Source organism: Aspergillus ochraceoroseus (genome assembly GCF_002846915.1).
Source record: "Aspergillus ochraceoroseus IBT 24754 chromosome Unknown P175scaffold_1, whole genome shotgun sequence".
NCBI classification, from domain to species: Eukaryota; Fungi; Ascomycota; class Eurotiomycetes; order Eurotiales; family Aspergillaceae; genus Aspergillus; species Aspergillus ochraceoroseus.
Window position 1 is genome coordinate 379610 of NW_024468476.1, and position 25146 is coordinate 404755.

General features: G+C 32.6%; 6 protein-coding genes across 6 annotated transcripts; 3 read left to right on the forward strand and 3 right to left on the reverse strand.

Moving 5' to 3' along the window:
* Positions 1–331: 331 nt before the first annotated feature.
* P175DRAFT_0426728 (putative UPD-GlcNAc transporter (Mnn2-2)) lies at positions 332–1771 on the forward strand (the record flags this gene model as incomplete). The annotated part of the gene is made up of 2 exons (XM_040893193.1): positions 332–486; positions 685–1771. 2 exons carry the CDS (start codon positions 332–334, stop codon positions 1769–1771), a joined length of 1242 nt encoding a protein of 413 aa, XP_040755148.1.
* Positions 1772–1796: 25 nt separating this feature from the next.
* P175DRAFT_0448044 (dynamin-related GTPase DNM1) lies at positions 1797–4837 on the reverse strand. Its single transcript, XM_040894404.1, has 3 exons — positions 4502–4837; positions 2464–4446; positions 1797–2412 (listed from the first exon to the last, which is right to left on the reverse strand). Exons 1-3 carry the CDS (start codon positions 4598–4600, stop codon positions 2092–2094), a joined length of 2403 nt encoding a protein of 800 aa, XP_040755149.1. The 5' UTR covers positions 4601–4837; the 3' UTR covers positions 1797–2091.
* A 393-nt stretch (positions 4838–5230) lies between these two features.
* On the reverse strand, positions 5231–8125 carry P175DRAFT_04642 (putative actin binding protein). Its single transcript, XM_040894842.1, has 4 exons — positions 7963–8125; positions 7615–7856; positions 7374–7561; positions 5231–7312 (listed from the first exon to the last, which is right to left on the reverse strand). Exons 2-4 carry the CDS (start codon positions 7805–7807, stop codon positions 5318–5320), a joined length of 2376 nt encoding a protein of 791 aa, XP_040755150.1. The 5' UTR covers positions 7808–7856; positions 7963–8125; the 3' UTR covers positions 5231–5317.
* A 1154-nt stretch (positions 8126–9279) lies between these two features.
* On the forward strand, positions 9280–11280 carry P175DRAFT_0429994 (uncharacterized protein; the record flags this gene model as incomplete). The annotated part of the gene is made up of 2 exons (XM_040893397.1): positions 9280–10104; positions 10156–11280. 2 exons carry the CDS (start codon positions 9280–9282, stop codon positions 11278–11280), a joined length of 1950 nt encoding a protein of 649 aa, XP_040755151.1.
* On the forward strand, positions 11257–11990 carry P175DRAFT_0496897 (uncharacterized protein). Its single transcript, XM_040896153.1, has 3 exons — positions 11257–11276; positions 11374–11477; positions 11535–11990. Exon 3 carries the CDS (start codon positions 11585–11587, stop codon positions 11852–11854), a length of 270 nt encoding a protein of 89 aa, XP_040755152.1. The 5' UTR covers positions 11257–11276; positions 11374–11477; positions 11535–11584; the 3' UTR covers positions 11855–11990.
* Positions 11991–12109: 119 nt separating this feature from the next.
* On the reverse strand, positions 12110–13990 carry P175DRAFT_0429396 (uncharacterized protein; the record flags this gene model as incomplete). Its single annotated transcript, XM_040893359.1, has 2 exons — positions 12110–13725; positions 13786–13990. 2 exons carry the CDS (start codon positions 13988–13990, stop codon positions 12110–12112), a joined length of 1821 nt encoding a protein of 606 aa, XP_040755153.1.
* Positions 13991–25146: the final 11156 nt, after the last annotated feature.

A 25146-nucleotide genomic window follows, 5' to 3' on the forward strand; every position in this document is an offset into this window, starting at 1 on the left:
CTTCTCTCTACAAGTCACTTTACCGAGGTTGAAGAGGTCAGCCACTGGACTCTCCGTCGGGGAAACCACCACCTTTTGACTAAGCGTCGTCCTCGTTTTCCAACGTGTCCTGCTCCACCAATCCTTTCATTAAGAACGCCTTGTCAAAGACTCCAATATGTCTAACAGCGTGTCACCCAGAAAGGCTGGGTTTAGTGCAAATGGCGCCATTTCGACTGGGAAAAGTCACTGGCCAGAACTTGGTGCTAGGCGTGTATCAATTCAACCCTCCGACGGCAAGGTAGTGGTCCCAGGGCGGCCTTCTTTACCAACTCAGAGCTCGAAGAAGGACATGCTCGAGGGAAAGGGCTTCGAAGAGCCTTTGCGCGCCAGTCTGGTTAGCATTGTTGCGACTGCAGCTCAAACCACTCTTTCTCAATGGACGAGTGTTCTTCTGATGATCTCGCTAATCTTTGGAGGCTGCTGTGCTAATGTGGGTAAGTACATGTCAAAAGACAGCAACCACTACAACTAACTCCTTTAATAAGGTATTTGCACTTGAAGCAATTATCAAGTAAGCCTCGCTAAAGTTCAAAGACATGGGGAACTACCTTGCTAACTGAATAACAGGGACCAGCCAAGTTCAGGTACATACATATCATGCCTCGTCGCTTCCCATACCGTGAACGTCTAAATGTCCGAAAGTTCTAACTCGCGACTACCAGGCCCCTTGATAACATTTGCTCAGTTTATTCTGACGGCGCTCTTTATGGTCCCGAACTTCCTTTCCCTGTCGGCAGGCCCTCGGTCATTTTTTATTAGCACGCGCTCTATACCCCTAAGGTCATGGTTTATCTATACGGCTTTCTTCGTTACAGTCAATCTTCTCAATAATTGGGCATTCGCATACAAGATTTCAGTTCCACTCCACATCATCGTGAGGTCTGGGGGCCCCGTTGCGTCGATGATTGTTGGTCGTTTTCATGCCTCGAAACGATATTCCCATGGCCAAATGCTCGCAGTAGCGATGCTTACATTAGGAGTTGTTACGTCGGCGCTGGCAGATGCGCAGGCTAAGGGCCAGTCTATCAGCATCGGGATTGCCGAATCCACCACCACACTATCCACAACTTCGACCGGGTTCGCCATGCTTGCCCTGGCAATGGTTCTTTCTGCATTTCAGGGAATCTACGCAGATAAACTTTACGAGACATATGGAAGGAGCCATTGGAAAGAGGCTCTCTTCTACTCTCACATACTTTCTCTACCGCTATTCCTACCTACTTTCCCCCAACTCCTCGGTCAATGGCGTATCCTGTACTCCTCGCCTTCTTTACTTTCTCGGGTTGTGCCTGCAGTAAACGAAGCTGGGTATTTGCACACTATATTTACTTCCGATGGCACAATTGCGCCCGAGAAGCCCTGCGTAACCTCCGCTACTACCCCTATCCTAAGTGGGCTTTCTTACCTGCTTGTGGCATTTCAGGAATCCTGGTTTTTCCAATCCATATTCGCTCGCATTCCGGTGCAGGTCTTTTACCTCATATTGAATGCCTTGACACAATATTGGTGTATCCGGGGGGTCCACCTTCTCTCTGCGAAGTCATCTTCTTTGACAGTTACGATTGTTTTGAACATTAGAAAACTTGTTTCTCTTCTGTTGTCAATACATATATTCGGAAATGCTTTATCACATGGAGTCCTTATAGGCGCTATACTTGTTTTTGTTGGAGGGGCAATGTACGGTTTTGAGGGTGCACGTCTGAGGAGAATAACCCTGAAAAGGGATTAAGTCTAGTGTATAATATCATCTGACAGTCCTAGTATTTATTAGATTTAGAATTGCGCATAGTATAAAGTGCCTTTCATCTTAGACCTTCTAGATATATATAGCTAAGAAAAAAACACCTTATATACACACGATAAGCAAAACTAATCTATTCTCCCGTACCTCACGCTGCGTAGGGTCATAATAGGAATAATACTAGAATACAAGATATAAAGATATCCACAAAAATATAACCTTTGGATAGTTACAGACAAACCAGATGTTATCTAAATAACAAGGTATGCCTGAAACATATCACGAGGCTAAAAAGATGGGTACAAGAATCATAGAACCTCGCCCACAATCTTTGCAGCTGCCTTATATGTCTCTAATAGCCTCTCACATTTTTCCCTTTCAGCTTTAATACCATCATCCTCATAAAGAAGTTCAGCAAAAAACTCCTCTTTATAAAGCTCGCTAACGAGTCTATTTTGCACAACATCTTTGCTATGGTTGACAAGAAGGTGCATGATAGCTTTAGGAACTTGATCAGCAATGGTCTCTCTAACGATATTGAAATATGAAGAAATCAATCGACGAATCAACTCGGTTTCCATGAGCTCCCGATCAGATATTTCGGGTTCAGAATTGTCTTTTGGCTGTGACTTCAAATATGTTAATAGTGTTTGAAAATGTGTCGAGGGTGTAATACTAACCACGGAGCTCATATCATTATATTCTGGCATTACTGTGTAATCCTCTGTAGCAATTACCGGGGAGCGAAGCTCTGTGCGTCGTGTAGCAGGGGCAATATTAACTTCGTGCTGGATTGATTGCCTGCCCTGATTTGGCGGTAAGGGAGCAGACAGAGTAGATTGCGCACCATCTTTGCCGAAAAAGTAATTTAAGAAGGAATCACGAGTGGTATTTGCGGTACCAAAAGCGTTTTGGGGATTCGGATGTGTACCGTTTAATGTCGCTGCGATACCACTTTCCTGGACCTTACCAACATGCGGAGACAAGCTTCTGGTGCCTCGGGTAGACTGGCCTCTGAGGGGCAAATTCTGTGTCTTTGAGTCCTGTTGCTCTTCTTCCTCTTCGGGGTAGGCAGATTGGCCTCCATTCAGGCCGCCAGTTTCTTTTAGCCGTCTCTTCTCTCGTTTTCTCCGCTCCTCCGCTAATGCAGCCTTTCTTTCCTGGTCTTGTTTGCTCTGAATGACGGATGACATTGCAGCTGCAGCGCCAAGGAAATTAGGATGGTTCGTATTTATATATGCGCGTTGGATGGAAATCAAAGACTCGACGTAAGTTGAGCAAGGCCCTAGTCTCTCACGAAGGAGGTCCGACACAACCTCAATGAGTTTTGCCTGGAGTCGTGGGAAGCGAAGAAGTTCTTGGGAGCCGCATGTGTGGCATATTTTTATGAGCTCTTCGTAAACCAGCTCAACACACCTTTGACTAGGGGACTCTAGCAATTTGATCTGGGGTTTGACAAGAAGATCAAAGGCAAGTTCAGGAACGAAAAGGCTGGGCCGTGGACCGGTTGAGTTGCGAATGGCCGTTCGGATATCAGAGACGGACAAGTTATGCGTAGGATCAATTGTCTCGAGGGAATTGCCGAAGACGGAATTGAAAATGTAATATATTCTAGCACCTCCACACAGTTCTTTAGTAGAAATCTCAGAGGACGTTCCATCAATAGAAGATATGAAAGAAGATGCAAATCGCGTCATGAGCTGCAATATCAAGGAACCTCGATGTTCTTTCCCGCTGAACTGCTTATTTCCGTAGCTAGCAAGCTCTTGTTGTGTTTGACCCATGAGTGTATTGAGGCGAGCTTTGATGTCAGGGAGGCGGTCTCTGATGTGGGACATTAAAGTAGAATTCAAAGTCTTCGCAAGAAATTGCGTGCCACATCGATTGGCCATATTCCGATAAGCAGGATGATGGCGAAAGAAGTCAAGTTCGGCGTGTAAAGCGTCGGAAAGGGATTTTCCAGATTGAATATCTTGCTGGGACCTATTGACAACTCCAATGAATCCAAGCTTCAATGGATACACGCGGCCGGAGAGGATATCCATAGCATTGGTTCCATGATCCATGAGGTCCAGTTTTGTCAAAACACCAATCGTCCTTCGTCCCATAGGATCTACCTGGCGAGCAAGCTTAAGAGCTTCTGAATTGACCAGATCAACGTTCGCAGGCGAGACTGCTAGGATAATACTGTTGGGCTTCGCAATATATTCCAATATCAACGCACGAGTTTGCTTTTCAATGTCCGAGGGTTGGTCTCCAATGGGCACTTTCGTCAAGCCCGGTAGATCAACCATAGTGAGATTGAGAACGTGAGGAGAAAATATCTTGAGGTTAATGGGTTGTCGGTTGATGCCTTTATTGCTTCCGGCTATTCTCGCAGTCTCAGCTTCAATTTCCTGCTTAACAAGGGCAAAGTCTTCAAACTTCCGACCAGGAACGTGATGAAACTCTGCCCATTCATACTGTCCAGCGACACTAGCAGCTGTATGCGGAATGTGAACTTCATCGCCTTCGGGTTTGTCGTGCCGCTCACTAGGGATGTTGATAAGTTGTAAAATCAGGGGCCGTCTTGTCACAATGCCGCTTCCCCTAGGTAGAAAATCTCTACCAACTATGTTTTCAAGTACAGACGATTTCCCGGATGACTGAGAGCCAACCACAACCTAAAACAAAGTCAGCAGAGCTAAATTGAGCATCATCCACACCAGATAAACTTACGATTTGCGGTAAATCCAGAGAGTCATTTCCAATGGTATTGAAAACCAAGTCTTGCAGCTTGTTGACGGTCACCAACAAATCTTCTCCTAGGGAGGCCATTTTCCTCGAACAATGGGTTTGGGTAAACAGCTCTCCTTGGTGCTCTGCACGTCGCGGATGTATCCTTAAATTCGAAGGCGAGGAAGTATTCGGGTTGGAGGGATAGGTCGAAATTGTCACACAAATAAAAATCTTATCCCCAGTAATTCAATAGTTAAACCGATTCGTGATTGTCGCCTGTGGTGGGAATAAGAATCATACTAGGAAGAATTTCACTTGTAAAACATGCTCTGCTGTTTGTTGCCTGGGGTACGGAGTACGAGGTCAGTTACTGCCGAGTTCCCATCGCGCGGTCATGTGATTGGACCTTCGGGACACGCACTGACTGCATCCTGTATCTTAACCATATCTATATATTTACTGGCTCTGACACTTCGAAGAGCTCCTGAGCAAACCCGTCTCTTAAGATTTACTGGCGCTGATAAGAAAACTGATTGTTATTTTATATACAAAGCATTGAATAATGTTCAGAAGAGAAAAGTTATAAACAGCTTTCAAATAACAGACAGACAGCTTAAGGTTCGGTGCGCGATTTACTCTTGATGTGGGAAGTAAATAAGTAAGTCACGAATACATGGGTAATAACACACGCCTATTTATTGGCCCTCGAGCTGCACGTAGTTCGCTGGGAAAAGTCCAGAATTACCACGGTATTCACCAAGCCACCAGTCATCATCAGGAAATTCCTAAATAGTAGAATGATCAGTAAAGCCATTCCTAGTCAATTAAGAGACGGAAACACGAATGCCGAGAAAACCGGAGAGGAGTATGTAGCGAACTGATGTGAAAGGTTGGCCCCGGAGGGGTTTGAGCACTTACGATATTTTTAATTTCAGCCCCCTCAGGGAAACTAAGTTCGTTATCTTCAGCAGCTTCATAATCATACAAAGCTTTCGCAGTCGGCCTATTGCCAGAGCTTGGAGCCGGTTCGGATTCGGGTTCGGGCTGGTGCTCTGGAGTAGGTTCAGGAGCAATCGCCTCCACCGTACGCGTCTGCGCATCGGATTCAGGGTGGCTGTGTGGATCATCTTTGACAAGTTCGACGTAGTTGCTTGGAAAGAGGCCCCTCTCTCCTCGAGTATTGAGACCCAGCCACCAATCTTTGTCAACCATTTCAATTTCAGTCACGTATTCTCCCTCTCTCAGGTCAATCTCGTTATCCTCAGCTTTTTCGTATTCATACTGCACGAGGGCCTTAATACCATCCGCTGGGAAACTACCGCCACCAATGGATTGGGATGCCGCTGAGCTAACAGCCGGCGCCTCGATAAGATCTTTATCACTTAGCAGTTCTTGCTGGGAGCTTTCAACGTGTGTAGCTGTCAGTGGTGCATCATGTTCATCTTCAATATCGGCGGTTCCGCTTCCAACAGGCATTGCAACACGAATCGGTGAAACGTCACGTACTGGGCTGGGCGGTGTTGGAGACCGAGGTGGTTGAGGGCGAGGTGGAAGGACTTCGTGAACTTCCGGTTCTTGAAAAGTCTCTGGTTCAATTGATTGTGCCAAGGACCCGTGGAGAGGCGAGGGGGCCAAGGTGTCAGCAAAGTTCTCATCAGCAGAATCCTTCGGCTGCACCTGTAGGAGCTGGTCACGGATAGTGTTAACGCTTTGCTGGGGAATATCCGGCTCTGCATGTTGAATGTCATTGGCAGTGAAATCCGCAGCCTGATTAGAACTGCTCCCTACAGACTTTCCAGTATGTGTAGTCTGAACTGGTGCCCAAGTCTTTCCACTATAGGAGCTTTTCCATTCCCCGCTCCCACTATGTTGGCTTTGAACAACAGGTGGTGTCGGGTTAAGTGGCGGTACACCAACATTAGACTCTTGACCACGCTCCCTTGCCTTCCGTTCTGCCCAAAGTTGCGCGGGGGTTTTACCTCCTTGGTCAGCAAATGTCCTGCTCGCACTGCCAACCTGTACAGATGGAGATGCCTTTGCAGAGTTATCATTGGGAAGAGGGGGCTTTGTTCCCAAGAATGTCGAGCCACCGCCCAATTTGTTCGAGACCTTTGGTTTTGGTAGACTGGTCAATCGTCCCGAGTGACTAGGTAAGATAGGACGAGTGGATGGTTCAGCTTCGTTCAGGGTCTCCGGAGTACTTTCTGATAGAGGGGCACTACCCGTAGTTGCCCCTGGAAGGTCGTCTGGCTTTTGTGCTCTAGCACGGATTGCAGCAATATCAACCTTACCCACCGGTTCATAAGCGCCCTTCACGGGTTCGGGGCGATCATCCTTCAAGTTTCCTGCTTCGCGTGCTTGTCTCCTAATGGCAGCAATATCTACTTTACCAATCGGTTGATATCCGCCCTTAACCACAACCTCTGAAGTTTCATCTGAATGGCTACGGGCCACATCTATTTCAGGTTGCTTCTCCGACTTGAGTTCGCGCATGTTAACCTTGGTCGGCTGGTATGCAGGTTGAACCTTTTCGAGGTTTGTCCGCATGACTGGTGGCGCATCGGGGCCCCAGCCGTCATCATCTCCTGGCTTCATTCTCAGTGGAATTGGTGCTGGTGCGGATGCATTGACTCCGCCGGTTCGAAGGGGATTGAAAACAGGTTTACTTGAAACCGGGGGCTTGGGTGCGGAGACAGTTGTCTGGTCAGTGCCCGAAGTATACTTGGCACCAGAAGCATCGCCGACTTTCTGGATAATACCTTCTGCCGTCAAATCCCTATCTGAACGAGCAGTGATTTGGACATGATAGCCCTACCAGTCCAAAAATTAGCACAAAATGTCACGGCCGAGCTTGGATTTGAGGACCACTTACATGTAAAAACCTTGAAACTGTAGATAAGTGGCTGGTAAAATACCCCTTTGTACGCTCAGGAACCCCTTCTCCACACCATCCGATGAGAACGTTTTTCGGGAGTCCTGTGTTGGTGTCGGTGACCTTAACAAAAGCAAATTGTATCTTCCCTTCGGAAAATTCGTCGAGAAGATCCACAAGTTCGCCCTCTAAAGATATTCAATCAGCCCATATCTTGAGTAACAGCAAGTTGAGGACCTACCTCCTGTATCTTGCACCTTAAGAACACTCTCTTTGTTACCAGCGTCTTGTTGGAAGGCGCTCAACAGAGGCGTAGAAACTGAAAAAAGCGCCCACTTTGCGGAAGTCGCAGACCCTGAGACGGACGAGTTGACTACCGACTGATAGCTCTTCGTTATTGAGGGCCCGTTGGTTGACAGATTAAGAGTTGCCATATCCAATAGCACCGTAGGTGTGGATAATATAGAGCACAACAATTGGTGTCTGCGAGATAATTGTCTGTTAGTTACTGGTCGTAACAAGGGAAATGACCAAGCTAAGCCGGTGTTGAAACTGTGGTAGTGCAGGGGATAGTTCTCATCTTTCCCACCTTTTGACTGAATTATTGAATAGATAGATGGGTAGACTTGAAAAGGGCCGTTCAAGTGCAATTCCTTCGCTCTTACCCTTCAGAAAATTAATTGAGACGATCAAGGAAGGGAGAAGAAAAAAAACCTTGTGATTTCGAACTGCTGCCTAGAGGATTGTTGTTGTTGTCCTGAAGGAGGCTCGTTTGTACGGAAACCCAAGTACGTCACACTAAGCGCTACCGGGATTCGGGAAAACCAATTAATGCAGGCGGTATAATGGGGCACATATTTAGTATTCGCTTCTTTACCTTTTTAAAAGTTCATTTAAGCAAATAATACTTGAAATATCTTGTAAGATCTCCTTTAGACTAAAATGGTATTTGCAAAAGCTGGCATTTTAATATTAGATCATATCAGAGCTTCAAAATAACACTCTCTATTCGGATAATCAAGAAGCTCTAAGTAGGCCCAAGACTCCTCAGACCAGTCTGGAGTACGGGTCATATTAGTTAGTACGGAGTACACTAGTTAGTTAGTTAGCTAGCTAAAAATGATCCTTTACTGGATACTACGCCAAAGTTAACTAACTAGCTAATATACACGCGAGTAAGTGCTTCTAGTAAATTCATAACATTCTTCTCTAAACACGAGCCATGATACACCAATTGCTACATCATTACCTAGGAATTGTCTGTCCTCCATCTCTAATATAGAGAACAGCAATTGAAAGACTGTAAGGTATCATTCAATCACATGATTTGAGAACACACTAGGCGTGAGCCTAAAAACTAAACTCTCCACAACCTAACTAGTATTAATCTTTTCCCCGGTGAAGGCCATTAGTATTATTATTCTTCTTCTTCTTCTTCTTCTTCTTCTTCGTCCTTCACCAATACCCACCGAAATTCTGGACCTACTAGAAAGTTTTCCATTCCCTGTTAACCAGGAAAGCCTCCATTTATACCTCTATGCTTTTCATTTCCATCCTCTAAAGCGTGGCCAGCGCAAGCTCAAAAGCCGTTTGGTTACCTACTAATTGACGTAGATCCCCCAGTTCTCTCCCAGAAGACACCTGGGAATTGCATAGCAAAATGGATCAAAACGAACCCGGCCACGCGGGACTCCCTCCCGCGGCAAACGACATCCTCCCAAGGGACAGGCAATTGAAAACACCTACTTATGATTATGCGTATGAAAAGTCAATGAGTCACACCGAAGCAAAGCTTTTCTATCAGCATCATTCGAACATTCCGGCGAGTAACCATCTTGGTGCCAATATCAATCCGATGCATATCCCGATCTCTAAAGAACCTAGTCATCCCTTGCTAGCAGAAAGCATGCACTATGATGGTGATATGTCGGGGACTGGTCAGGGCTTGATAAATGCGACATCGGATAGCAACGCGCTCACATCGGAGCTGAATACTATATGCCGCAAAATACGAGGGTTGCTGGATTTAAGAACGAAATATATCAAACTTTCTCTTCAATCCTTCGAGGACAACCCGAATAATCGTCCTGAGTGGAACATTTATCCACCACCCCCAGAACCAGCCTGGGGAAAAGACAAGGAAAGCGCCAAGCTTAATGATCACTCCCGTGAAGAACAGAAGAAAAGAAAGATGGGGGAAGATATCGGTGAAGATTTCGAGATGGCTGGGTGCATGCCTCTCCCCCAAGAGTCTGACTGGATGTTCAAGTTAGATGAGAGTAGTGTGTACCAGGTTTATAAAAACGATGATGCTGCTGCATTGGGGCAGCCTCTCCTCCGAGTTCCCTCCCTGAGAGAATTCTATATGGATCTAGATGAAGTTATCGATGTTTCAACAGACGGGCCTGCAAAGAGCTTCTCGTTCAAACGTCTTTCTTATCTAGAGGGCAAATTTCAGCTATATACGCTGTTGAATGAATATCAGGAGATAGCCGACAGCAAGAAAGTTCCCCACAGAGACTTTTATAACGTCCGAAAAGTTGACACGCACGTTCATCACTCAGCCTGTATGAACCAAAAACACCTCCTGCGTTTTATCAAAAGCAAAATGAAAAAATCACCGGATGAGGTAGTTCTGTTTAGGGACGGTAAGCATCTAACACTTAAAGAAGTTTTTGAGAGTATCAATCTCACAGCTTACGATCTGAGTATTGATACGCTTGATATGCATGTACGTTGCGAGTTTTCTAGCTGTATGGCATTTATACTAATCTCACGACAGGCACACACGGATTCTTTCCATCGATTTGACAAATTCAACCTCAAATACAACCCCGTTGGAGAATCTCGCCTTCGAGAGATATTCTTGAAAACGGACAACTATATCAAAGGGCGTTATTTGGCGGAGATAACGAAGGAAGTCATCTCAGATCTAGAATCCAGCAAATATCAGATGGTTGAGTGGCGCATCTCGATATACGGCAGGTCAATTCAAGAATGGGACAAGCTTGCGGCCTGGGTAGTCGACAACAAATTGTTCTCGCCAAATGTTCGTTGGCTTATCCAGGTGCCTCGACTATACGATGTGTACAAATCTAGTGGCATGATGGAAAATTTCGAACAGGTAATCACGAATGTTTTCCAACCGTTATTTGAGGTCACCAAAGATCCCAACAGCCACCCAAAGCTGCACATATTCCTACAACGCGTGGTTGGGTTTGATAGCGTTGATGATGAGAGCAAGGCAGAGCGCCGTCTCTATAGAAAATATCCCATCCCAAGGGAATGGAATACGAAGCAAAACCCACCTTACAGCTACTGGATTTATTTTATGTTTGCAAATATAGCTTCCCTTAACTATTGGCGCCAGCTTCGTGGTTTCAATACTTTCGTCCTCAGACCACATTGTGGTGAGGCAGGAGACCCCGACCACCTTGCTGTGGGATTTCTGTGCTGTCACAGTATCAGTCACGGAATTCTGCTTAGGAAAGTTCCTTTGCTGCAATATCTATTCTACCTGGAGCAAATTGGCATTGCAATGTCACCACTGAGCAATAACGCACTATTTCTAACGTACGACAAAAATCCATGTGCTCATTTCTTCAGACGCGGCCTAAATATCTCGTTATCCACCGACGATCCTCTACAGTTCGCTTTCACAAAGGAACCACTGATCGAGGAATATTCTGTGGCTGCACAAATATATAAATTTAGCGCTGTGGATATGTGCGAGCTGGCCAAAAATTCTGTAGAGCAAAGTGGGTTTGAGCTATCTTTAAAGGAAAGATGGCTCGGATCTAATTGCTCTGTGGCTGGAGTTGCTGGCAACAATGTTGCCAAAAGCAATGTCCCTGACATTCGTGAAGCATTCCGACATGAAACGCTAGTTGGAGAGTTAGCATTGTAGGTTTGCCGCTCATTCCACTTTCGCTCTTAATGAGGCCTTCATAAGCCTTGTGTCCTCACGAGCACCAATTAATTCCTGGCAACCATATTTTAGGATTGAGCGATACTCTATCACAGCAGCCTCTGGTGGTTCAATTAGTGCGGACTGTTCTGGAGCGCCATCTCTCTCGACACAGACGTCGTCTCCAGAAACGCATGGTGAGTATTGAACGACGCTAAATTAGGGAATTCAATAATTCTTACTGGCCGTTGTAGCCGCACCGGAGAATCTAAATCAGCCAATTGGCCATGCCCTCCGATCAAATATGAATGCATCCCAACATTTTCCTATGCTCTCAAATTCTATCAAGGAAGACCCTTCGGCTTCTATAGACCAGTCGGCTTTGCCGCAAGCGCATACACCATCGGGTGAATCTAATACTTCAGCATATGACGATAAGCTGAGTGGAATAGCCGCCACTGGATCGGATGGACTACTTGAACAAAAAATATTTCCTGGTATTGTGCATGAGAGAGTTCAAAGAGGGAATGTTTTAGGTCGACCTGATGACCTCGAGGAAAAGGAAAGCAAATAATAATAACCTACATATACTCGATATTCAGTCAGATAATATACTACAGATTTAGCCATCAATAGTATAACCGCTGTCAAGCCCAATAAATGAGTTTCGCAGCGGATCATCTCTGACAAAATTAGAACCCAAGGGTACAGAGAATAATGTGGAGATTCCACATCGTTTACAATGGTTCTAAAACTTCATTGTCCAGCAATTTAATAATCGTAATCTGCTTAGTCTATAGCATTTGGAGGCTTCCAATAGACATTTATTTTAAAATGCCCAGCTTCCCTTGCGTTCGCGCACACCCCAAGTATCATGGTAACTAGCCGAATCAACCATACCAGGTTGCTGACGAACCCATTCACGGATATACAACCGTAAAGCCACCCAACGCATACACGCACCATTTGCCGCATCATCATTTGTTGTGTCTTGAACGCCCACATGGCCTTTCGCGTCGGTGTTCAGATCATTACCTCTTAACGCTGCTATTGGGACGCCCGACACTTTACTAAGTTCATAGTCATAGTAGCGGGCAACACTCGGATATCCTAGCGACAAATAATTATAAATTTGAGTAACAAATCCGTCATTAAATTCAGGTTCGCAGCCCTCATTTTGACTGGAAGTAATGTGGGAACCTTTTGTCCGAACTGTAAGGTGCTGATTTGAATGTCTGACGGCAGAAATTCCATTCGGGCATTTCCAGGTATCTCCTGGAATATCATGTATAGGAGTAACTATACCTGGCAACAAAGAATCGCCAGAATGTGCGCTACTCCTCTCAATTTTGCAGGTTCCCATCCAAAGGCCACCGGCATCATGTTTAGTAGAATGATGAGGGTCCGCACTCCAGAGGCCAGGGAATCCAGGGAATATATACCGACACTCATTAGAACCAACGGGGTGGGTTTCTTCGCAAATCGTTGTCTGTGGTGTCGAACTTTGGGGAAAGACGAGATCGTCTCCAAGCATTGGTGGGCTGGTGCGTTTCAGCCTTGTCAACTCACGGTCCCTGTCCCGTTTCTCATTGGAGGTTGCGAATTTGTCAATGCTTCTAGAAGCTCGACGAGCTGCGCTTGAAAAGCGTGCCCCTCTCATTCCCGGTGTGTAACGATCTCTCGCTCCAACCTTCTCCTTGTGCCTGCGCAAGTACTCCAGTTCCCAGTGAAGATCTGTAGATGACGCACGTCGAGAGGCTCTAAGCTCTGGCCTTTCGTAGCGTAGAACATTATCTTCCCCATAGGTCCAGTCTTCTTCTTCCCTATCTATCGCAAAGTGATGAACGGGCTGGTAAACTTGCTCGTTTGGGAAAGCTGCCAAAGCTTGCTCCTTTAGTTGATTCTCCGAGGGATGGACCGGAAGGGGGGAAACGTAGTCTGCAAGGCGCCGATCATGAGCAAACCCTTGGCGTTTGTTGGTATTTTGGCGTCTTTCCGGCACATGAGACGGAACAGACAACGGACTAAAACCGGGGTTTGGTATATTCGATTCATCCGAACCCTCACTACAGCTTGAAGGGATCGCAGGGAGATCGGGGACACGGAAAGAATGCCTCCTGGACTCCTGACGACGAAGAAGGCTCGAGTATGAGAATCGTGATTCATGGATGCCATGGGTACTGTCCAGCGGTACGTCAATAGATGTGTCGGTATGAGTGTGCGGAAGATCCAGGTCTCGTGTTTCTAACTCTGGCGAGCTATCAATGGTAAACGCCTTTCGTCCCCGGCGAAAGGAGTGCCTTGCTGTTTCCATTAACTGAGGTGTGAATTTCCTCGGGCCGTCTTGTTTCAGCTCGTCTTTTAAGGTCATTGGGGTGGTCTGAAGCAGCCTTGGCGCCAAATGACGGTCCTTCACGTCCTGTGGTTCTCTTTGAGGTTTCATTTCTCCCATACCGCCTACTGGCGTGTCTTCGATGAGGCTTTGTGAGGTGCCTGGAAAGTGACTTTGTCCTTTCGATCGTGGAAAGGCAGTATTGTCGAGCCATGGCCTCGGATACCTGTTGAGGTCTGATTCGGGAGATTGGGAACTTAAGTTTTTGGGGTGCGAGTGTTGTTTTGCAGGTGGGTCAGTATGATTATTCTTCGAGCTGCGTGATGACACTTCGATGGGCTCAGGTAAAAACCTGCGTCTTTTCGGCGTCTCTGACATGTCCCCGGTTTAATAACGCTCCAGTGCTCGGTACTCGGGTTCTTATGCGAAAGTTTGTATAAATGCTGGCAGGTGGCTTCTTTTCCCGTTTATATACCGACACGTCTGTCCTTTGTCTACCGATCCCTCGGACTTTGGGGAGTTCAAGGTCCCCGGTCAAGTTCTATAGCCATTTATTGGAAATAATGCATTATCTTGGAAGAACACCTGGCATACCTTTGCAGGGAAATATGTTCGCAGATTGAGGACCTCAATAAAAGTCGAAGTCAATGGCATGGATTTATTCTTGTGATCGCTTAAAATTCAAATGTATCTGATAGAAGATGGGAGATATATGTATATGAGTGCATTGGGCTGTATTCCCGGTTGAGTGCACGGCGACAGAGATGGGGGAAGTTGAGTATTCATACGTGCGGGCACCCACGTCATGATCAATAGGAGGCATGCAGCGGTCAGCCAATCTAGGTATATAATAATAGCCTACCTAAGTTAAGACAAGCGGGAAAAAGTGAAATGCCGATGCCGAATACGTGGGTATAGCTGCATGATTGGACGTACTGAAATAGCACTAGGGTACCTACTCGTAGGGAGGAGGTACAACCTACCTAAGTAATGTACTCCGTACATACTCAAATTACCTTTCTACGGAGTACGGAGTAGGATCCCTATTTCGTATGACAAGTGGGTAACGGAAACGCTTTCGGGTTGCTGCGACTCTTCATAGCCAATAATAATGCACCATATCCGTGCCAGGTTCTACCCGAACACAAATTAGGTAGTGCTGACCAAAATCTGACCGTGGATGAGGATGATATTTACAAACAGATATGTCAGGATTCTTTAATTAACTATCAGACGATTTGGGGGTAAATAATGGACCATGCCTAAAATAGCCTTGCGACCCCTGCTAAAAGCTAGAACAGACCCCTTAGAAACGTTTAGGTTCAAATAAATATCTAACTATCTGACTGTTGATGAGAAAACAGGCATTTTCACCCCAAGATACCAGGCACTGCGACCAGGGGGTCCAAAATATTTGGTGTAAGTACGCTAACAGCTTGTGGAGGCTGCAGATAGAAACTGTTGGAGTACTGGATTTAGTGAATACCAATGTCACTGCCATTAAGTGAATAGCAACACGTGTGTCATGTGACTCTGTGTATTTAGGCCACTGTTTCTTTCTAGATCTTCATGCTTCTTCCAAGCATCTCTCTCTCTCCTAGTTAGACCTAATATAATTTATTTTAGTTAATATTCTACTATTATAATTTAATAACCTCTTATAAGGTTATAAGCCCTCCTTAAGGTTCTATTTATACTTTATAAACCTTGAAAACTTTTATAAAATCCCTGTACTAGAGATCTTTACCTAATTAGATAGGGAACTTAGATTATCTAGTATTATATTACCCTACCTAGATAATAATATAATATAAAAATAGTAAAAAATTTTTATAATTTAATTAAAATAATAACTAAAGTTATTCCTAATAAATATTCTAATATTCCCAATTTACTATACCTTCCTTTATGTCAGGGGGCAGAGTCGGATTCAGATATTCATTGACTAGGAGCTAACCAGACAGAACAGCAGAATAGTAGGTATTAGGTAATAGACAGGACATAGCTTAAAGAGCTATAATAGGATTAAGGATAATATAGCTTAAATATAGGAATAAGAGTAGATAGTTAAGGTAGAATCTAACTAGATAGGTACTATAATTTTATACTATAATAGTATCTCCCTCCTTAGGATTAAGCTCTATTAAGACTAGGAAGAAATTAGCTAGAGTTTTTTAGAATAATAAAAGTAGTAATTATTTATTAATTAGTAGGTATTTTTTAAATATTTAATAAATTTTTTAATTAATTTATTATATTTAATTTATTTAATAATATATTATAATTTAAATTTATTATAATTTTAATAAATTTATTAAAAATTAAGGACTTTTTTAATTTTTTATTTTTTTAATTCTTTTACTTTAATAGATAGTAATAAATTAGGATATTAATTAAATAAAGAATTATTAATAATAAAATAAAATAAAAATATATTAAATATAAAATAGATTTTTATATTTTTAAATAATTTAAATTTATAAATATATAAATTAATAATTTTTTTAATATAATATAATTTAAAATTTTTCTAGTCTAATTTTTTTTATAAATAAAATATTTAAATATTATAAATATATAACTAGACTTCTTATTTTATAATATAATAATATATAAATTATTTTTAATAATTAGCTTATATTTTATAATAAATTTAAATAAATAAAATTTTAATATAAATAAATTTATAAATCTTATATATAATATTAATAAATTTCTTAATATTTTTCTTAATAAAATAAATAATAAAATAACTTAATTTAAATCTTAATATTAAGTAAAATTTATAATTAATTATAAATAATAATACTTTTATAAACTTAAAGTAAATAAAATTAATAATAAACTTAATTATTAATAATTATTTAAATTAATTATTTTATAAATATAATATATATACTTATAAGTATTATTTTAAAATAATATTAATATATTTAATTTAATTATTAATCTTAAAATAATAAATAATAAATAATAGATTATAAATTTTTAAATAGAATATTAAGTATTTCTAAAAAATAATAATAAACTAGACTTTATAATTTAATATAATTATTTTAGAGATATTATAGAATTTCTAAATATATTTAAGATATAAATTAATTACTTCTTTAGTATTAATTATTCTAGTATAGGAGAGAAAGTACTTTATTTTTATTAAATAATTAATTATAATTAAAATAATATTATAATTATTACTTAATAATAAATATATAATAAAATTTATACTTATATCTTATTAAATATATTTAAAAATTAATAAAGACTTTAATATTTTTTATTTTATTTTTTAAGAAAGAATAATTTAGTAATAAAAATAATAATTCTAGATTTATTAATTAATATATTTATAAATTCTAAGCTAGAAATATTTATATAATATTAATTTATATATTTTAATTTTTTTAGAATATCTAGTAATAGGATTTTTATAATAAAATCTTAATATTTTAGCTTTTATCTTATTATAATTAAATATATAAAATTAATCTTAATATTTTAAGTATAAACTAGTATATTTATAATTAACTAGTATAATATTAAAGTATTTTAATAAATTATTTTTTAAAATATTTAAAATAAATTAAAGCTTTTTATCTTATAAATAAGCTTTATTAAATAATAATTATAATATTAGTAATAGAGAGATTAGTTTATTAATAATAAGTTATTTAATAAAGTATACTTAATATTAGTTATTAATATTTAATCTTAAATTAATAGTAGTCTTAAGTAGTAAGTTTTTAAATTTTAGGATAGTCTAATTCTAGTAAAAGAATTATTTATTTTCTTTCTTAAGTAGATTTTCTAATCTCTTAGTTAGTATATTAAGCTTAATACCTAACTTTTTAGAGTAATAATATATTTAGAAATTAAATTTTAATAAAAATTTAGACTAGTAAACTTATTAATAATTTAATAGCTTAATTAATATAAAATATTCTAAATTTTAATAATTTATAATAATCTTTATAAGTAATAAAATTTTTTTTAATTTAAAATATTATTTTTTAAAATAATAAATAATAATTAATAATTTTTTATTATAAATCTTATAATTATATTCTATTATAAAATATTTTTTAGAAAAAAATATAATAAAATATAATATATTTTTATTATTATATTATAATAATATTCTAATAAATATATAATTAGAGATATTAATTTCTAGAATTATATTTTTTAATTAATTAAAAAATTTTAATATTAAAGTATTTATAAAAATAGCTTTTAATTATTTAAATATTTCTTAATAGATAAATATCTAGTTAAAGTTAATATTTTTCTTAATTAGATTAACTAATAGTTTAATAATTTTTAAAAAATTATAAATAAATTAATAATAAAAGTTTCTAAAGTTAATAAAGGCTTAAATATTAATTAAATAAATTAATATTTCTTATTTAGTAATTATTTTTACTTTATTAAGATTTATTTAGAAGTTATCTTTACTTATAATTAATTCTAGGAACTTTATCTTATATATAAAGAATTTATATTTATTAAATTTAATATAAAGTTTTATTACTTATAAGTATTTTAATATTTATTAAATATAATAAATATATTTAATATAAGTTTAGTTATAAATTAGAATATTATCTAGATATATAATATAAAAAATATCTAGATAATTATATAGGGCTTTATTAATAAATCTTTAGAATAATATTAAAGCTTTAGTAAGTTTAAATAATATTATTAAAAATTTAAATAAGTTTAATTAAGTTTAAAAAATAATAAGATATTTTTATTCTTTTTTAATTTATAGATTATTAAAAATAGAGATAATATTAATTTTTAAGAAATATTTTATTTTTTTTAAATTATTTAATATCTCTTTTATTAATAGTAATAAATAATAATCTTTTATAATAATTATATTTAAAGCTTAGTAATTTATATAGAATTATAAGCTTTCTCTAAATTTCTTTATAAATAAAATAAAGAATATAGTAAGAAAAAAATTAAAATAAATAAAATCTTTTTTTAAATTTTTTTTAATCTATTTTTTTAGAATTTTTAATTTATCTTAGGATATATTATATAGGCTTCTAAAAGATAGGATTTTTTTAGGTAGTAATTTAATCTTATAATTATTAAATTAGTAAGATAGTAGGTACTTAGCTTTTTTTAATAAGAATATATTATAAAATTTAGTAAACTTAAGGAGTAGTTACTCTTATAGCTTAAATTTAATAATAATAATAAAGTTTAGAGTAGCTTTAATATTTATAATAATAATAATAAATATCTAGTATTTATAGTAGGTATATATAATATAAGTAATAATTAAGATTTTAATAATATCTTAATTTTTTAAAAGTTTAAAGTAAAAATTAAGGTATTAAAAAGAAATTTTTAATAATATATTATATAATATTAAAATCTTTATAAATTTTAAAGGTATATTATAGTACTTCTTATAATAAAAATTTTTAAATAAAATAATATAATTAATAAATCTAATCTAGAGATTATAAATTTTTAATTAAAATAAATTAAGAATAATAAGAAAGTATATAAATTAGATTATAAAAAAAATAATATCTTTTTTAATATAATTATAAATTTTTTAAATTAAATAAATAAAATAAATAATATAGTTAGACTTTACTAGAGTATTATTAAATTTCTTTAATAAAATAGGGTTCTTTAATAATAATATCTTTAGTTAATTATTTATAGCTTAATTATAATCTATAAAATATTTATTTTTAGCTTTAGAATTAATTATAATAAAAATTAATAAAATTTTATTAAAAATTTTTAAATTAATAAATAAGATTATTAATTTAGATTAATAATTTTCTTCCTTTATTATTATTCTAGCTATCACAGCCTTTAATAAATAGAGAGAGTATTAAGGGTATCCTTAATTATAGTTTAGGTTAAGAATACTTTATTTTCTAATTTAGGGGATATAAAGTATTTAATAGGCAGGATTCTAGTTAATAAGAAATATAAGTCTAGTTTAGTAGTAAATATAAAAATATAGCTAATTAATCTTTAATTAGAGTATAAATAATTACTTACTAAGTAATTAATACTACTATAATAGTAATATAAGTATTAGATTTAATAATTAAAGTAATAAATAATAAATAGATTTATTAAATCTTTAGCAGGAGTAATAATAATAATAGGATTAATAAGACTTATAGGAATTTAGGTAGTAGGAATTAGTTTTAAAATAGATTAAAAAGGCTAGGAATTCTTTATAAATAAGAGTAAAATAGGACTTATATAATAGTAATAATAATTTTCTAGATTTTATAGATAATTAATAAAGTTATAATATTATAATAGGGTCTTAAAATATATTAATATCTTTTAAAGTTCTTAACTAATAACTTATTCTAAAATTATAAATAAAATATCTTTATTTATATTCTCTTCTAATATAAAATATTAAAATTTAGTAAAAAAGATACTAAACTTATAATAAATTTATTAAAGATAGAATAGATTAGTATAAATATTAACTTTTAAATTTAGATTTTTAAAAACTTTCTCTAAGATTTTTAAAATCTTAATATAATTACTTAATTTATAGATTTTATCTTAAATATATAGTAAGATTTAGATATATAAGATTTTTTTAAGATAACTAATTATATAAGCTATTTTATTATTTAGGGTTAGAAAATAATTAAGATTTATAATTATTTTTTAATAAATTTAAAAAGTAAAGTATCTTAAATTACTTTATTAGCTATTAAACTTATTAAGGTTAGGAAATTATTTAGAGATTTAGATAATAGAAATAAATATAGTAAGAATAATAATAATAATAAGAAGGGTAATAATATTAGTATCTTTTCTAGAAAAAGATAATAATTAAGAAAGTATATTATTCTAAGTAAATACTTTAAATAACTTTTATTAAATTTCTTTAGCTTATATTTTCTAGTACTTAATTATATTATTTTTTTATTAAATATAGTTAAGAAGATTAATAATAATAAAATATAAGATAAATAATTTATAAAGTTCTTTTATAATAATAATAAAGAACTAGTATATCTTAGTAATATATTATCTTAATTTATTAGAAATATTATATAGGAGGGTTTTTATATTTTTAAATAGTATAGATAGTAAAGCAGGCATGATAATAATAATTAACTCCTAGTAAAGAAAAGCTATATAATATTAGAGGGTAGAGTTAGATTTAGATATTTATTAACTAGAAGCTAACTAGATAGAATAGTAGAATAGTAGGTATTAGGTAATAGACAGGATATAACTTAAAGAGCTATAATAGGATTAAGAATAACATGGCTTAAATACAGGAATAAGGGCGGATAGTCAAGGCAGAATCTAACTAGATAGGTACTATGGCTTCGCGCCGTGACACTTTAATAGCTACTATTCTAGTAGTAAAGCTAAAATATAATATATTTAATCTATATTGAATAATAATATTAGAAAATAATATTAAATTTAAAATTTAGGCTTTATTTATATAAATAGAATTAAGACTTTATAAAATAAATAAGCTACTTAAAAATAATATTTCTAGATCCTAATTTAATAATCTTAAATATAAATTATAGAAATTTCTTTTATAAATAATAACTAGTTAAATACTATATTTAATAAGTAAGAAATTAATAGAAAATTTATTAATAAATTTTATTTTATAAATTTTTATAAATAATTTCTTATAAAAATTATAAAAAATAATTATTAATGATAATTAATAATATATATATTAAATTTAAAGAAAAATTATTAAATTTAAGTATAAAAATTATATAATTATTAATAAATTTATATTAAATTTTATTTAGAAAATAAATACTTTTACTAAATTAAAGATAATTATTATATTTTATTAAGTAATTATTATAATATTTTAAAAATTTAAAAAAATAATATAAGCTTTATAAATATATTTTTAAATAATTTAGATAATAATTTTATTAAAATAATTATATAAAAATATTTTTATATTATATATAGTATAATAAACGATAAAATTTAAGAAAATTTATTATTTAATACTAACTTTTCTATTATACATATCTAATATTATTATACTTACTATAAATATATTAAATCTATTAGTATTAAATTAATAAATATTAAATAATAGAAAAAAATAATAGTAATAGTAGAAATATTTATTACTATAAAATATAATAATTATAGATTATATTAATTATTAATTAAAATAATTTAAGAAATCTAGAATATTATATTATACCTCTTTTATAAAAAAGAAAAGTATAATACTAAAAACTACTTATATTTAGTAATTAATAAGTAAAAGAAAGAATAGAAACTAATTTCTATAATTTAGTATTTTAAGGTATATAAATTAAAGAATAAGAATAATTTAACCTAAACCTAAGCCTAAGGCCTAGTTATTTAGGCTATAACTAGCTATTCTAGATATTAATAATTTTATATTATCTAGAGTTAATATACTAATAACTTTAATTTTAATTATTTTTAGAAATAAGTAATTATATAACTCTAGAATAGGCTATATAATATATAATAATTATAATCTTTTTAATAATTTAATGAAAGACTTAAATAATTTTAAGAAGTATAGTTTTATTATCTCTAATAATAAGGTAATATATTCTTAAGACTATAGTAAGGTAATAATTTAATTTAAACTAGATAATAATACTTTAATATTATATTAAATAAAATATTTTTAAAATTTAAATATATTATATAATTTAATACTTATAAAAAAAATAAAGATAGGATTAAAAATTTATTATAATTTAAAAAATTAATATATTTATAAAATAATAATAAATAGAATAATTAAATATATTATTTCAGATAATAATATTCTATTTTTAATTTTAAATAATATAATAATTATACCTATTATACTAATAGATTTATTATATTAATAATTAGGTTATCTATTAATTAAATAATTAAAGTAAAATAAAGTAATACTTTATAATAGAGATATAGATAATAACTTAGCTATTAATAATTTACTTATTATTAATTAGAATACTAAGCTATACTATAAAGTATATTAATTATTAAAGTTAAAGAAAAAAATATCCTAAAAACTTTAATTATATATAATAAAATTATTATAATTTATATTAAAGAAATTATATAATAATTAATAAAATATAATTAATATTTATATTAAAAGAGTGAGATTTAATATTACTCTTAAATTTAATAAATATATTAAATAGAGTAAGGATTTTAGAACTATATATAAACTAATATTATTATAAATCTTTAAGAAAAATAATACTATGAAATAATTTAATAACTATATAATCTAAATAGCTTATATAATATATATAAGTAAAAATAGAACTTATTATATAATTATATAGTATAGATATAATAATCTATATTTTAAATAAATTAATTTAAGAAAATAATAATAATAAAAAACTATTTATATAAGTTTTTTATAAAGAATTAAATATTTTAATTAGAGATATTAATTTATAGTATATTTATATAGAGAGATATAAGATATTTATAAATATTTTATATAAAGATAAAATTAAAAGTATAAAAATATTATTTAGGGTAAAAATTAAATAATTTATTAGATATAATAGAAATTATATTTATAAGATATAATATCTAAATATAAGAAAAATAATTTAGTTAAAAGATATAATATTGAATAAAGATAATATAAATAAAATAAATAGAATATAATTATAATCTTTTAAAAAATTAAAGCTAATTAATAATAATCTATCTAGAGTAACTATATTAATTTATATTAAAAGAGAAAGAATAACTTCTAATAAATTATCTTAAAATAATATTTTATTCTAAAGCTTACTATTAGTTATTAATAATAAAATTATTATAGGGAGAATTTAAATACTAATGTCATGGCGGGCAGGCTGGCAGTAGGTATAGCTAATAGTAGGGTGTATATTCAGGCTATCTATATATAGGTCTAATAGGTTAGGATTAGGTCAAGATAAGGATATAGCTTGAATAGCTATATAATAATTAGAATTAGGAATTTTAAATAAGTCTTTATTATAGATTATATATTAGTATTTATACTAGTATATAATTTTTAATCTATTATCTTTAATATCTAGATATTTATAAGTATACTATAATAATATTCTCTTTTTTAGGTTAAGTTCTAGTAAAGTATTTCTAAGATCCAGGCTTCTTAAAATAATAGTAATAAAAAATAATAATATATTTAGTAGTATTCTCTAAATAACTAGTAAGAATTTTAATAATAATAAGATATCTAACTTACTTAATAATATATTTTAAATATAGATAATTATCTTAATTATAATAGTCCTAATAAGAGTTAATTACTTCTTTAAGCTCCTATTTATTAATACTATTAATTTTAATATATAGGGGTTTAATTTTCTTTTATTTAAATAATAAGTTTTTAGTAATTAAATATAATAATTTAATATAAAATACTAGATATATTTTAATATTCTTAAGTAAGTCTAATTTATAGATATAAAGACTAATAATCTTTTTAATAAAAAAAATTTAGATTTTTCTAGTTTAATTTTTTTTAAAGGTATAAAATTATAATATTTTTAATATTTAATTAAATTAATTAGTCCTTAATATAATATTTAATAAAATAATATTTTTAATTAATATAATATTTATAGCAGGCTTAAGTAATAATTATAATAATATAATAATATTTTTATATTTATTTTATAATTATAATAAATTAGTAAGTATTATAAGTTTATAAATAATAATTAAGTAAGATAAGTTTAAATCCTATATAAGAGTTAAAATTATATAAAATAAAAAATAAAAAGTATCTAATAATTTTAAAATTAATATTATTAGTAGTAAATTTTATTATAAATAGTTATTTAGTCTAATTATCTTATAAATAATTAATATAGATTTACAAATATTATTTTAAAATAATATTTATATATTTAATTTATTTATTAGTTTTAAAATAATAAGCAATAAATAAAAGTAATTTTATTTTTAAAATATAATTTAAGTATATCTAGAATATTAATATAAATTAGGATTTTTAATTAAATATAATAGACTTAAAAAATCTATAAAATCTTTAAATATAATCTTAAAATAAGTAAGTAGCTTTCTTAATATTATAAGTATTATTATAAGAAATATAGTATTAAAACTTTATTAATTAATTAATTAATATTATAATAATATTAATTAAAGCCTAGACTTTAGAATAAATATATAATAAAATTAATAAATATATTTTTTAGGAATCTTTAAATATAAGTAAGAAATAAAAAATATTTTAATATTTATTTTAATAAAATATAAATTATTTATAAATATAATAATTATAAATTTATTATTTTATAAATTATAATATTTTAAATTAATAATATAATTTTAATAAAAGTTTATAAATCTTTAATTTATTTTAATAATTAATAATTATATTTTTATAATATTTATATATTAATTTTATTTTTAGTTCTTTTATATTAGAAATATATAATTAATTATAGTAAAATAAGAGTCTAGAATAATAAATATATTTAAATAATATAATTAATAAATAATAA

Coding starts and splice junctions, on each gene's coding strand:
- P175DRAFT_0448044 (XM_040894404.1), bottom strand. CDS start 4,600: ATGGCCTCCCTAGGAGAAGATTTGTTGGTGACCGTCAACAAGCTGCAA. Junction 4,447..4,501: donor CTCTGGATTTACCGCAAATC/GTAAGTTTATCT, acceptor ACTTTGTTTTAG/GTTGTGGTTGGCTCTCAGTC. Junction 2,413..2,463: donor ATAATGATATGAGCTCCGTG/GTTAGTATTACA, acceptor ACATATTTGAAG/TCACAGCCAAAAGACAATTC.
- P175DRAFT_0496897 (XM_040896153.1), top strand. CDS start 11,585: ATGAATGCATCCCAACATTTTCCTATGCTCTCAAATTCTATCAAGGAA.
- P175DRAFT_04642 (XM_040894842.1), bottom strand. CDS start 7,807: ATGGCAACTCTTAATCTGTCAACCAACGGGCCCTCAATAACGAAGAGC. Junction 7,562..7,614: donor TAAGGTGCAAGATACAGGAG/GTAGGTCCTCAA, acceptor GAATATCTTTAG/AGGGCGAACTTGTGGATCTT. Junction 7,313..7,373: donor CAGTTTCAAGGTTTTTACAT/GTAAGTGGTCCT, acceptor TTGGACTGGTAG/GGCTATCATGTCCAAATCAC.